This window comes from Aptenodytes forsteri, unplaced genomic scaffold, assembly GCF_000699145.1.
Source record: "Aptenodytes forsteri isolate BGI_AS27 unplaced genomic scaffold, ASM69914v1 Scaffold234, whole genome shotgun sequence".
NCBI lineage: Eukaryota > Metazoa > Chordata > Aves > Sphenisciformes > Spheniscidae > Aptenodytes > Aptenodytes forsteri.
Window position 1 is genome coordinate 191709 of NW_008794006.1, and position 13235 is coordinate 204943.

The following is a 13235-nucleotide window of genomic DNA, read 5'->3' on the forward strand; positions in this document are numbered from 1 at the left end:
ACAGAAGCAACATAGCAGCATTTTGGTAAGGGAGAAAGCCAACTTTTTCTAAAACCTTTCCCTTTTTATTTAGATGCAGAACAAAGATTAAAATCATCAAAAGTTGCTTACATTTCTATACGTTTAAAAACACCATTGCCTTACCATCTCTTTTCTTGTGTTTCACCACAATTTAACAAGTGTCAGAATACGCTACATATAAATATCCTAACCCATCCGCCATTTATTAATTCACTACAGAAACATTTTCTACATAAACCTATCTTCTTAAAATATAATTTAAATATAACTTTTTAATAGAAAAAAACAGAACACATGATCAGAAGATTCAGCTTGCAGGTAATTTTCAATGTACTAGAACTCTTAATGAAGCTGCGCAAATTATGGCAAACAACTTTGTTTTCTTATTTGGGGCGGGGAGGGGGGGGCAGGTTTGAACAAAATGTGCAAACAGGTTAAGAATAAATGGTGATCACTTCACGTCCACTGCCTCGGACCAGGAGAACTCTATCCAGACCTTCTGTCAGAACTTCCAAAAACTCCATGTCTGAAATATCATTAAGTCAAGGAATTTATTCAGAAAAGAAAAACAGCCACTAATCTCTCAAAAAGTCTGACATATAATGCAAAAAATCAAAGTTCAACAGTTTCATCAAGGAGTTTTCCTGTGTCATCCTTTACTGTCACATGATGTAATCCACCTGCTTGCTCAAGTGGAAGCAAGGCCTAATTTGGTGGTGGTGGGGGAGATTTCTTGTTCTGCCCTACTCAACTACAGAAAAGATAAAAATAGAGATTATAAAATAAGTTCAAAATTGAGGAATGCTTTACATCAATTCAATAAAAAAAAACAAACCTCACCACTATCAACATTTCTTAAAACTCTGTGAAATCAAAAGTTGTTTTCTAAAAGACAAAACTTATTCTTACCATGGTTACTAATGGTTATCCTGACAAGTAGACAATGGCACAATCACAAAAATCAAACTCCGATTTCAAGAAATATGGAAGCAATATAGTAGAGGATACAGTTTTCATCCCCTTTTCGGTTTTTAGGAGGTCCAGGCATATTCAGGAGAACTAGCTGAGCATGCTGTGATTTATTAAGCACTACTCCATTGAGCTTCACAGCAGTGTGCATTCTTCTCACATTTGACTGATTCCTAGCATGCAAACAAACATTTTTAAGTATGTCACAATACTTATTTGAATTATACATTATGCATTTGATTCTATAAATTTAATCTATATGCACATAGAATAAGCTATTTTCATGGACACCAGTATTTGCACACATTCAAAATAAATTTGAGAAAATGCAATACCTAGGTTTAAAAGATTTTTTTCCTTTGAAAAGAACATTTAACTCTGAAATTCAAGCAGCTCTAAGCCGAATTACAAAATGCACAAATCTTCCAGTTGTCAGTTATCTTTTACAGAGTGGAAGCAAAAACTTAATTTCAATAGAAATTCAACTTCAATAGAAATTAATTTAAATTAAGAATTCAATAGAAATTAAGTTTGTTCAAAAACACTGAGAATCCAGTTTATTGAATTATTTAAAGAGTAACTGGATTTGTACAAGAAATTCCAAACAAAGGAATTACAGGAATGCAATGGAAAGATTACCGCATTTATGTTGTACAGTACAAGATTTCCCTCATGCTCCTTTGGAAACATTACAAGATTACTATAAGCCTGGTGAAGAAAATTCAGAAACAGCATAGACTTTATGAAAAAAAATAGTAGTTTCTCATGTTATGAGAGTAAGGCAGTAAGCAATGAACTGAAATTGATCCTCTCCCCTTACATTATCAATATTAACTAATGCTTTGCTTGTTGTGTCCACAAATATAATCGTTGTAAAATTTGTGCGCAAGAGGAAGAAACTGCTAGGACTTCAGAGATTTCCTTACTTTAGGATCTGCCTTCGATGATTTAGTTGCTCTTCAGAACAAAGCAAAAGAACAGTTTCTTTATAGTTCCTGAGAAACTGCCACCTGTGTAAAACTAGCCAAGACTGGAAATGAGTCATATGATAGAGTGCAACAGAAATAGCCAGACTCTACCTAAGCCCATTTATCTAAAAGATCCACTGCCCAAAAGTAGATTCTTTACAAGTGAAGTGAGTCATTTCAAAGGGAACCTCAGAACACGGGGTGACAGCACATCTCAAGAACAGAGATACTGGTATGCTGATATAAGACACTTATATCCTGTGCAATTTTCTTAGCACTGTAACTAGTGGTCTCACAGTAAAAGCACAACTGTACCCTGCTCAGCTGGGCTCACATACTGTCCTATGGCAGAGATAGGACTGGCAGGTTAGTAGCAGCAGGACATAAGACATCCTCTGAAGCGCCTGATAAAGTCTGGCGTCTTTTGAATTCCACTAACAGCAATCAAAATTACAGCACAAACCCCAGCACTGTTTCAGCTCAAGTAAACAATAGAAATTAATGAGAGCTCTTTTCCCAAAAGAAAAACGTTTAGGAGGCTGAAATTTACGAAAGGAAACGCACAACTTTTTCTACTACCAGCGGTCATTTCAGGGGACTACACCAATACTTAATCCTAGAATCTTCTAGCAACAGGAGACTACCCTCAGATTATATAAAATATGTGTGGAGTTGAGAACAGCAGCCAGATACAGGTTCATTCAAACATAAGGGACCAAGACAGATGGAGAATGCTGGGAGCATATGTACTTGTGTTCTACTAAGTCCCTTTTCTTTTTTTTTTTTTTTTTTTTTCTGAGTGGGAAAGACAATGTGGGGGAATTTTTTTTTTTTCCTTCTTTCTTTCTTTCCCCTCCGCATTTCCCCCCCCAAGACAATGACATTTCCAAAACTGAGTTTCAGTCCCTCCTGGGGGATTTTCTGTCACAGCAGCCATCTGTCCTAAGAACCAACTCTACAAAAACCATACATGGAACAAAAGAATACTTGAAGCTCTGTTTTTCAGAAGCAGAACAGCAGCTTGAGAAGACCAAAGAACAACTATGAAGGAGAGGCAAGAGTATATAGCTGAAGAGGTGTATAAATACTGAAGTAGAAACATTGTTAAACTAAAGATAAAATGCAGGGCAAATATGGAGGGTGTAAATTTGTGATGGAGTGGGCAAGAATTCAGCACTGAAATAAAGGCTAAAGGTAAATTGTGTACAATGTGAATGCAGGCTGACTAACTCCATTTAGCCCTCAAGCACTAGTAGAACTGAAATTGTACATGGTACACAAAGTAAGCTTTCTAAGTTTTCATAAGAAGCTCAATTTGTTAAACAGACAAAGTGAAGACAACAGTGGGCTCTGAAAAAAAAAAAAGCACAGCAGTCACAAGTTGGTTCCACCCAAGAACAAGTAGAGATGTAGTGTCCCATTTTTGTATGCTGTCATACCCAATGCATATCTGAATTTATGGTATTTGTACACATGCATGAGTTGGTAGAAGGGAGGCAAGAACTGGCATTTGATGAAATGTGAAAGTTCCCTTTGAGAACAAATTCATCCTTATTGTCCAAGTAGTTATATCACAACAGGGGCTATTTTTCTAGAACAAAAATATATTCACTTTTAAATGTAATTAATTAGAAAACTAAATATTACACTGGTGCAGAAGAGTACTGTCAAGTTTTACGTTCTTACAGAAACTAAAATACATGTTCTGTGACTTACCTTGAATGGAAAGTCGATAATATTTAGAAGAAAACATTAACAAGTCACAAAGAAGAATACTTTTCATTGATAAATGCTAAATCACAGTATATAAAACAAGGTAAAAAAGAATACACACAACGCAAATCATGATTTAGGAAACATGCACACAATGTACAAGACCACAAGAACCAGGGAACACAGCCTACATTGCAAGCGAAACAAAATTCAGACTTACAGATTTCCCCATTCTCTACATGGAAGGGAAGCAATGCACAGGAAAAAAATATTTATGCCATCAGGTACATTTTTAATTTAACAATATTAATATATAGTACAGGCACACCAAGTTTGAACTGTAATTTCCACCCCCAACCACATACAGTAGTTTTAAAATAATAATATCAGAAGTCTGCGTCTTGCACAGTTCTGAAGAAGTAATAGGAAATATTTCCAAGATATTCACAAAAAAACCCTCTAAGAATTAGAGTATAATGCAGCCCAGAACAAAAACAGTGCTTTAGAGTGAGAGCAAGATGTTTGGAACTTGCAGAAGGCAAACTGTTTCTAAAGAGCTCAGAGCAAATCCACAAAACAACTTAGGATTTTAAGGTGCTGATTCTAAGTGTACCTTCTAACTCTACTGTCTACAAGTCCTAGATTTAAGATAGGTTTCCTTTAGATATTAAAATTTCCCTTAACATCGTGCTTCACGCACGTGCAGAAAATAGTCTAGGCCATGCTTATAACTGCATTCTTCCAGAACTCAGAAAAGATGCATGTTTGTGCTTGAATCACAACACGAGGAAGTAAACAAGCTGATGTCTTTGTCATTGGTTTTGTGTCTACTACATCAGGCTTGACACAGGCAGTAGCTCTTATCTATTAAGTGACTTCTATTTAAGAAAAAGACATTAAGGAATACTTCAACAGGAAATACTTAATATAACAAGACATATATATAAGCACAAATTTTATATTGCTTTAATTTACAGGATGAGGGTCGAATGTCCATTTCAAAAGAAAAAAAAAGAAAAAGAAAAACAAACAAACCAACACACCCAAAAAAACTCCACCCAAAACCCACAACATAAGCTAAATATCTTGGAAGAGTCTATCTGCTTCTTTGGTAGACCCTCCACCCCAGCAGAACACAATAAATGAGATGGGGAAATGATACACAGTAATTTGTTACCCACAGGAAGAGAGAAAAAACAGAAGTTATCATTAAGCATTTTAACATATATGGTTTCTGGTACAATCCAGAAGTTGCGTTTACAGCTTGACATCTGTCATATTTAAGCTTCATTCACAACATTCTTGTGAATGACTCTGTACAGTCATTGCTGTTCCACTCAAGTCAATGCTAGGTTTCATAAGGATGGCGTTGAAGTGAAGTGCATGGAAAAAATCATGTTTGTACTCAACTTTAAATAAACCTGAATCTCCTAAAAAAACCCAAAACCTAGACCACCACCACCACCACAAAAACCACACATTAAAATACATGCAATCAAATACAAAACTCCAAACGCCAAATGTATACTCACGGCTTCATGTTGAAAATATCTTTAAAGCCAGACACATTTGAATCTTTGGGTTTATGCTTTTCAGCTACAAACTTTTCTTTAGTCCAGGTCATTTGCACTTTTTCCGGCACAGCAGCAGCCACACTTGCTTTGACCGCTGGAGCTGAGTGCGAGGCAGTGTTTCTGTCATGGATCAGCTGAGCCTAGCCACAAAACAAAAAAAATCACCCCAAGATTCAGCCAAAAAGAGCATTTGTAGATTACACGCTATTAGAATTTTGAAAAGGAATTTCACAGCAGTGGAACAAAAGAAGATACAGAAAAATGTACCTTACTTTGTGAACAAATACCAGACTGTTTTGACTTCAGCATGAAATGAAACTGCTTGAAATGAAACTGCTTTTAGAAATGTAGTTATTTGTTCGTATTTGCAGGATTACATCTGGGCTGGGACATTATCTTTGTCATGAACTAAAGTGAGGTTGAATCCAACCTGAGGGTACTTTATTAACACCAGGGGGTTTTGCCAGTGAAAGACTTGAAAGCCAGTGCTCTCATTCTTCATCAGTTATATTGTTATTTTCTCAGATACTATCGTACACACTGTCCATTTCACATGCCTTTAGCTGAACTACCAACATGACTCTCACAATGCCAGTAACACAACATTGGACTGGCTGAATTGGAGGCTAGCTACGTTCCATTAGATTTATGAATGCAAGTGCATATTACATAACAAAAGCCAGTCAGTTTAACCATGAAGGGGCCTTTTCTTCCCTTATAGTAGCAGAAACTCAAATCACAACTCTAAGAACACAATATTGTTGTTCCCACGTGCATACGCACTTCTGTCTTCTCCATTTCCCATTCCCCTTGCTGCTCTTGAGGAAAGAAGGAAGAAATATTTAACACATGTTATTTACTTACTTACTTCCCCTCATAATACTCTGTCCATAGGCTTCTGTATTTCCATCAAAAGCAACACAAATACAGTACCTTAGACTCTTAAAATCATAAGTGAATTGGTATGGGGGGAGGATTGTTTGTGGTTTGGGGTGTTCTGTTTTGGGGGGGGTTGGGGGTTTTTTTGGTGTGTGTGGGGTTTTTGGGTTTTTTTGTTTTTTGTTTTTGTTGGGGTTTTTTGTTTGGGGGGGGTTGGGGTTTTTTTGGTGTGTGTGGGGTTTTTGGGTTTTGCTGGTTGGCTGGGGGGTTTTTTTGTTTGTTGTTTGTTTAAGATCTTTAGCAGTTACGAAGTTTCTTCAGAGACTTGTTAAATCATGAATGAATGTCTGTTTTGGGGGGGTTGGGGGTTTTTTTGGTGTGTGTGGGGTTTTTGGGTTTTTTTGTTTGCTGGTTGGCTGGGGGGTTTTTTTGTTTGGGGTTGTTTGTTTTTTTAAGATCTTTAACAGTTACGAAGTTACTTCAGAGACTTGTTAAATCATGAGTTGAAGCTCCTGTTCCATTTGGGAGCCTCAGTTATTCACGTTAGTGATGGTCATGTCCCTCCACATGTGATGATTCAGAAGAATCAATTTCATTCAGGTCACAGTCAAAAGCATGAATAAAATCAAAGCATATGAGAAAACTACTTTCTATCTCTTTACAGCGATTCCCCTAGTGGTTCACAAACTGTAATTGCAGCTGTTTTTAAATGCCTAAGAGCTTCTGTATTTTTCCTAAATTATTTCCCTAATCTCTATCCTTGAGGATTCCCAAATCCTAGAGTTCAATTCTGAGGTTCACATAAATATCTATTTGTTTGATGGTCTTCATATCTCCCCAGAAGATTAAATCATGAGTCAAGACTACAAATCAGAAGTTACTGTGAATACAGTTCTATCATGAGAATGGAAAAAAGCTAACAAATACATGCAGATACTATACATGCCGTACAGCAGTACCCAATGGACTGAAATTTCAAATTAACAATAATAGGATGAGTTCAGTACAACTATGCTTTAATGGAAGAAAGTTCACCATTTTTAGAAAGACAGTGAGGCCAAGAGAAATTCTAGACCTATAGTACACGTTTATAAAAATGCAAAGACAACAAAAGCACATTTTTGTTAGTGCTATTTTGATACCAAATTAATTACATGAAATACAACATGGTCTTCTCATACTTCATGAAGAAAGGGAAACACAAAGGTATACAGCATTTCTACCAACTACGCTACACATCTTTAGATATGAGCAACACTTCAAGTGCACACTAAAACCATTGATTACATCCATCCATTTCCTTTCAAACTCACCATTCAGAAAGTAGTAGTGACATTTATGGGTTAATAATGGCTTGTCAATAAGCATAGAATCTCCTTAAAAAAACCCTAGTATATCTATATGGTCTCTGAGACACTTCAGTACTTCAATATAGGAACTATAAAGGAAGGCAATGCTTTGTGAAAGCATGGAATATGCTTATTAATGAAACACCCACTATTAAGATGTTTTAAGAGATAGAAGGCAGAGAAGTAGCTTTGCTTCTGGCTTTTAAGAAAAACAGGCACTCTCAGAAACATAAGTGTTTCTTTTATGGAAAATAAGTGTGAGAAAAATAGGATGTAGTTCATGTTGCAGAAGCATCATCTAGAGAAAAGAAATATAGGGTAAGATAATGAACTTAGAAAAATAGTAAAATTAAAATTTATGAAGAACTGTTCCATAACAATGAATGATCAAGTTGTTCATTTGTAGTTCAATTTGCAATAGTGGCACTTAAAAAGTGTTGCAATGAGAAAAATATATCTAGCCAGTACTATGTCTAACTACCTCCTCCTCTCGATAATCAGTCAGCAGTGCCTGCGCATCTTGGCCAATGGACTGTGGACTGGAGGGGCTTTTTCTTCTGATTGAGCCTCGAGACTCATCAGTGATGCTCTGAATCTGGACAAAAAGGTTACCAATGACAAAAAAAAAACAGTCTACAGAAAAAAGCAGGTGATCATATTATTCAAAATAAAAATTGTCTTAATTTAAATAGATAAGATTTGGTATCATAGCTTGTTATAAACTTGGTTTATTTTCACAAACATGTCATTTTTTTACATATACTAATGGGGCTTCTTTTGAAATGTTCAGCAGCTAGTTATGAAGTCTCTTTACAGAGATTTGTGAAAACATGAGGTGAATTGAATCCTTTAGTCTGTATGGGAACCTCAAATATTCACTTGTTTGTGAGAGTCGCATCCCTTCGTATATGTGACGATTCAGATGAATTGATTTTATTCAGTTACAATCAAAAGTATTGAAAATAAACTTAAGCAGATGAGAAAGCTGCTTTCCAACTCTAAACACTGATGTATTTCCCAGTGATTCACAAACTATAATTGTGGTCCTCACCTACATGCACCCACGTTTCTGCCAATCTTACCTAGCAGCAGCAATCTGCACAACAGCACTTCCGCTGCACAACCCAACAGAAAGTAGCGGAGGGATGGATGACCGCCTTCTCACAGCTCCAACAATACCACGGCCTGGCCCAACAGTCATTAGTCAGGGCTAGCCAGAGAAGGAAGCCAACCACCACCAGGAAGGGCGGCAAGGAAGTGAACGAGGCTCTACGTTTTCTTTCATCTTTGCAGCGCTGTTGTCAAAGTCAAATAAATAAAAGTTTGGCAGTTGCACCTAAGTCTGCAGATCTTATGCTTTGCAGGCATGTGTTATGTTTACACTCGAATAGAAGAAAATCAACCAAGTTTCTCAAAAAAGGAAACAAAAATCCGATGAGTCCCCGTGCCCCAGTTCCACAAGAAAACCCAGGGGCAAAAATCAAATGAAGTTCCATTTTAAAAAGTGACAGAAGAGGGGAGGGTGAGGGTGATTCCTCAGGGATAAGAGCATGCCTATAAGGGAAACAGCAAAAGAACGCTGTACAAAACCAAATTCTCCTCCTTGTGAAGGTTTGAACCTCGTCTGAAGAGGTACCAGCGCAAAAGTGAGGTTAAAATACTAACCTTGATGGGAACAAGAAACAAAACTACAAGCACCATTCAAAGCTGGAATGTCAGGATTACATTTGAATGACTGGAGACAGATAATGAAAACAAAAGCAATGCTAATTTGAACTAGTGATACTAATGAGAGAAATGTTTTGGAGTTCATCTAGAGGCGATGGCTCAGCTCATTTGAGAGATGGTCAGATTAAGAAAGGGCCTGGCACGCTGAGTGCATCTACTCAACCTGTAGCTCCAGAGGAAGTTAAGGCATAACTAAACAACATTTTCTGATGAAAATACAGAAGAACAAGGTAGATTAAGATATCCTAATCAGAAACAACAGACGGATATGGCTTTTATTCTTGGACAAGGCAGGAAATAAGTACTAGATGCTCTTGGAACTATTAAGGATTTTACATCAGACCATGAAATAAATTCAACGGTACTTTGAACGTCTCAGATTTTACCCTGCCTGATATGAAGGAACAAACCGAAGCTATAATGGTGATGCATTCAGATGAAAGTGAGTAATGAAAAAAAACAAACCACCAAATCCAAAAAAATCCACACCAAACGTGGGGGAGGAGAAGAAAGAAGTGAAAACGGCCAAGCAAACAACACTCTGAAGTAGCGCAGATTCCAACCAACTCACATAGAGCTGAGAAGACATTCTTTTGTCTCCACTACAATTTACATGCTATAGACTACAGAGCCTTACATACTTGGACTACTTATAAAGCACTCATGAGGAAGTTAAATCCTTAAAAGCCTACTGTGGATTGATTAATCACTCAAACTCCACTGGAAAAATACTAGTGTTCAATAAAGAAAGGAGAAAAATTTAAAAACACTGAGTAGGGAGTACAGGAGAGCTTGTTTTTTACTGAAAAGGTGTTAGGCAGTCTCAGATCAAAAGAAAACTACCATGATGCAGATGAGAAGAAAGAGGATTTACAGCAGCACATTGTTGTAGCAATACAAGGCATCTTTAGGAACCTTAAGTAAGTCCTGTGAAACGGAAAAAAGAATATTAAGGAGAGATTAAGAAAACAAACAAAAAAAGGGACTGCACGGACTTGTAGGATTAACACCAAAAAGGCTTAGGCATAAAATGAGTTACAGTTATCAGCAGACAAAAAAATCCACAAGGAACAAATACTAGTTATTTTACAAGTGAGCAGTGAACAGTAGAGATCTCTTACTTGGCATGGGAGGGAAATCACTATAAGTGATAGCAAAGCCAAAGCATTTAATACCTTTTACATCACTAAAAAGTGTTGATACTAACAGGGTAGTTAACAGCATAAATGAGGGGGTAGAAGCACAAGCCAAAATAAAACAGAAAAAGATTTAACAGTTACAAATATTCACAAAAATACAGCTGCATGAAGCTTGCCACTACAACGTGCAAAACGCCACCAGGGACTAGTAAGGGTAGGGGAGCATCAAACGCAGCATTCCCATCTGGATATCATAGGATCATAGGTTAGTCAGCCTAATTTTGGCTCCAGAAACAACAATTAGTTGATACATAAAGCATTCAAAATAACGCAGAAACTAAAAAATAGTTGGTGTGAACAGAACAAGACCAAGTCACAAACAAAGCTAATCAGCCCAGTTGAATAATCATGAGCCTTAGCTACTGATATATGTCAAGTTTGGAAGTGCTCTGGATATATTCCACACTGATGCTCAAATGTTTTGCTGGTACGTACTTGCACTAATCTTAACAAGAACAACTCTAAACATATGTTCAAATAAAAAAGGATTTCCCCCTCTCCCCCCATTATTTTAACCTTGCAAGTGAAACCTGCTGTAGAGAAACTGACATAGAATGCAGTTTTAAAAGCTTTTGACTAGTTAGAAACTGATTAGAAGCCATGGCAAGGAAATATTACTTTCAGATTTTTCACAGAACATCTTGCCGAGCCGAAGTCCCTACCTCTCTTTCCCTTTCATTCTTTGATAGCTGCATCTGTTTTAGCATCTGAGATCGCTGTTCCATCACAAGTGTCTTCTCATATGTGAACGCAGAAATATCGTTTTCAAACTGCAAAAGAGATTGGCATTAGAAACATCAGAAGAAAAGTACTACTCAAAAGAACAATGTTTAGACAGTGCACCACATTCATTCCTGCATTCCTTCAGTCATGGATATATTTATGGCATTAGAGTAATCCCAAGCATATAACTGATCAATCATTTCTGTCCTCATTCTTAAAGCTTCATCTTCAAACAGCAATCTCGTACAATGAACTATCCTACTATGCCAATATCAATGTGATTTTTATCTAAATTTGAGGTACTTGGGACAGACTTTCCATTGTTCTGTTCCAACTAGGCTGCAGAAGTGAGAAAGGGTTGAAAGCGCTTATTTAAACTGGGTCTGCATTGCTGCCTCCTGAGCATGCGTGCACACCTGTTTCCTTAAAAACTGTCTGGAGCCACAAAATAACACATTGTCCTTTCACCAGTGAGAAGTGTTCACAAATAGAAGCATTTACAAAGGAACTCCAGCATATATTCTCACATCAGCTCAAAGCTAAAATACAACGTAAAAATCTATAGCAGCCATCAGTCTTGTCACTGACTCGTAACATGTCTCTTATCTTTTGGAAGATTCTCAAGGTTAAATATGATCCACATAAGAAAAGAATAAATTGCGCTTCCTATACTATCTTCTGCTCAAAATCCAACCAAGGCTGAGCCTTTTTTTAATGGCACGCTGTTCATCTTCTTTTACCTCCACCTGCCACACCATTTTAGTCTTTTATATTCAGTACTCTAAACAATAAATAAATAAATAAATAAATAAAAGGATTTATCTTACTTCCTGGTTCAAATACTAACCAAATTTTTCATAAGTCATTTTTTTCTTAAGTAATTTAAACGATTCTTAAAATTTGCTTTATGGGCAATTAGCATGATAAATCTTTTTGATAGGTTGTTTTTATTCATTCCAGGAACTGGTGGCGGTAGAAGTTTTGAACCAGTTGACCCATCTTCTTCATCCCACTTCAGAATGAGTTTAAAAGGTTGGGTTTGGGGCTTGTGGTTTGTTTTTTGGTTTTTTTTGGTCTGTCTTTGGACATTATGCTAGTCACCTCTGCGTGCTGGAAATGAAGTTTTTCCTTAGTTGCCAAAAAAAGCGGGTCTAGACAGACTACAGCTTTAGTCCTGCCTCTTTACCAGTTTACGCCCAGTATTTAAAAAGGGAAAAAAGTTACAAAATTAATCTTCTCACTATTTGACTTGTGACTCTGTAGCTATATTGTCATGGCGTTCAGTGCCAAAGAGGCTGGCAATGCCAAAAACAACTGACATACTCTCACGGAGGCCTAGGGATTCCGTATTCCAGAGAGATATTCATACAGCAGTTGGAGAGACAGGCATGTTCATCCTCTCTCATGCTGGATGCCATGGATTATTAGATTAAGTACATTCAGCCTTCCATTTCACTGCCTGCTAAGAATTCAACCTTTTTCCTTCCTGAATGAACTACCTCTACGGACTAGTCCTCATAAATAAAGTAGGCATTAACACATCAAAATGGCTAACTCCACTTGACAAAACCATTAAACTCACTACCACATACACTAGCATTGTGACATGGTAAGATAACATTGCTTTAAAAAACTTCCTGTTCTTGGTAGGACTGCAGTCTTTCCCTTTTTATAGTTGGGCTAACATCTCTTAGTTTCAAAAATGCTAAATCCATTTTCCCAAGTTCAGTCTCAGTTACACCTAAAAAAAAAATGCAGTAACTTACCATTTCAACAACTTCCACTTCAGCATTCAGTCTAAGATGATATAAGAACATCTGAAGATCCTTCTTCATTTGAATGCTATTATCATCCATTTGAGCGACAGTGAAGATACGCATTTTACATTTTCTCCAAACCTATCAAAAAGATATGTTATAACAATTCGTAACACAGTGATTGCTATCACCATAGAATCATAGAATCATTGAGGTTGGAAAAGACCTCCAAGATCATCGAGTCCAACCGTCGACCCAACACCACCATGCCCACTAAACCATGTCCCTAAGTGCCTCATCTACTCGTCTTTTAAATACCTCCAGGGATGGGGACTCCACCACTTCCCTGGGCAGC

General features: G+C 37.0%; 1 protein-coding gene across 2 annotated transcripts in view; it reads right to left on the reverse strand.

The window, feature by feature from the left end:
• Positions 1–421: 421 nt before the first annotated feature.
• The window catches only part of SLC12A7 (solute carrier family 12 member 7), a 71876-nt gene continuing 59062 nt past the window's right edge, over positions 422–13235 (reverse strand). The window contains exons 20-26 of one of the 2 annotated variants that reach the window (XM_009289784.2): positions 12890–13021; positions 11063–11170; positions 7955–8068; positions 5204–5385; positions 3892–3906; positions 1030–1163; positions 422–547 (exon numbers count right to left, since the gene is read on the reverse strand). In XM_009289784.2, the coding sequence (XP_009288059.1) occupies positions 456–547; positions 1030–1163; positions 3892–3906; positions 5204–5385; positions 7955–8068; positions 11063–11170; positions 12890–13021 (777 nt within the window). In that variant the 3' untranslated portion in view covers positions 422–455. The remainder of the gene's footprint in view (positions 548–1029; positions 1164–3891; positions 3907–5203; positions 5386–7954; positions 8069–11062; positions 11171–12889; positions 13022–13235) is intronic. The other variant, XM_019474756.1, reaches the window with a different exon arrangement.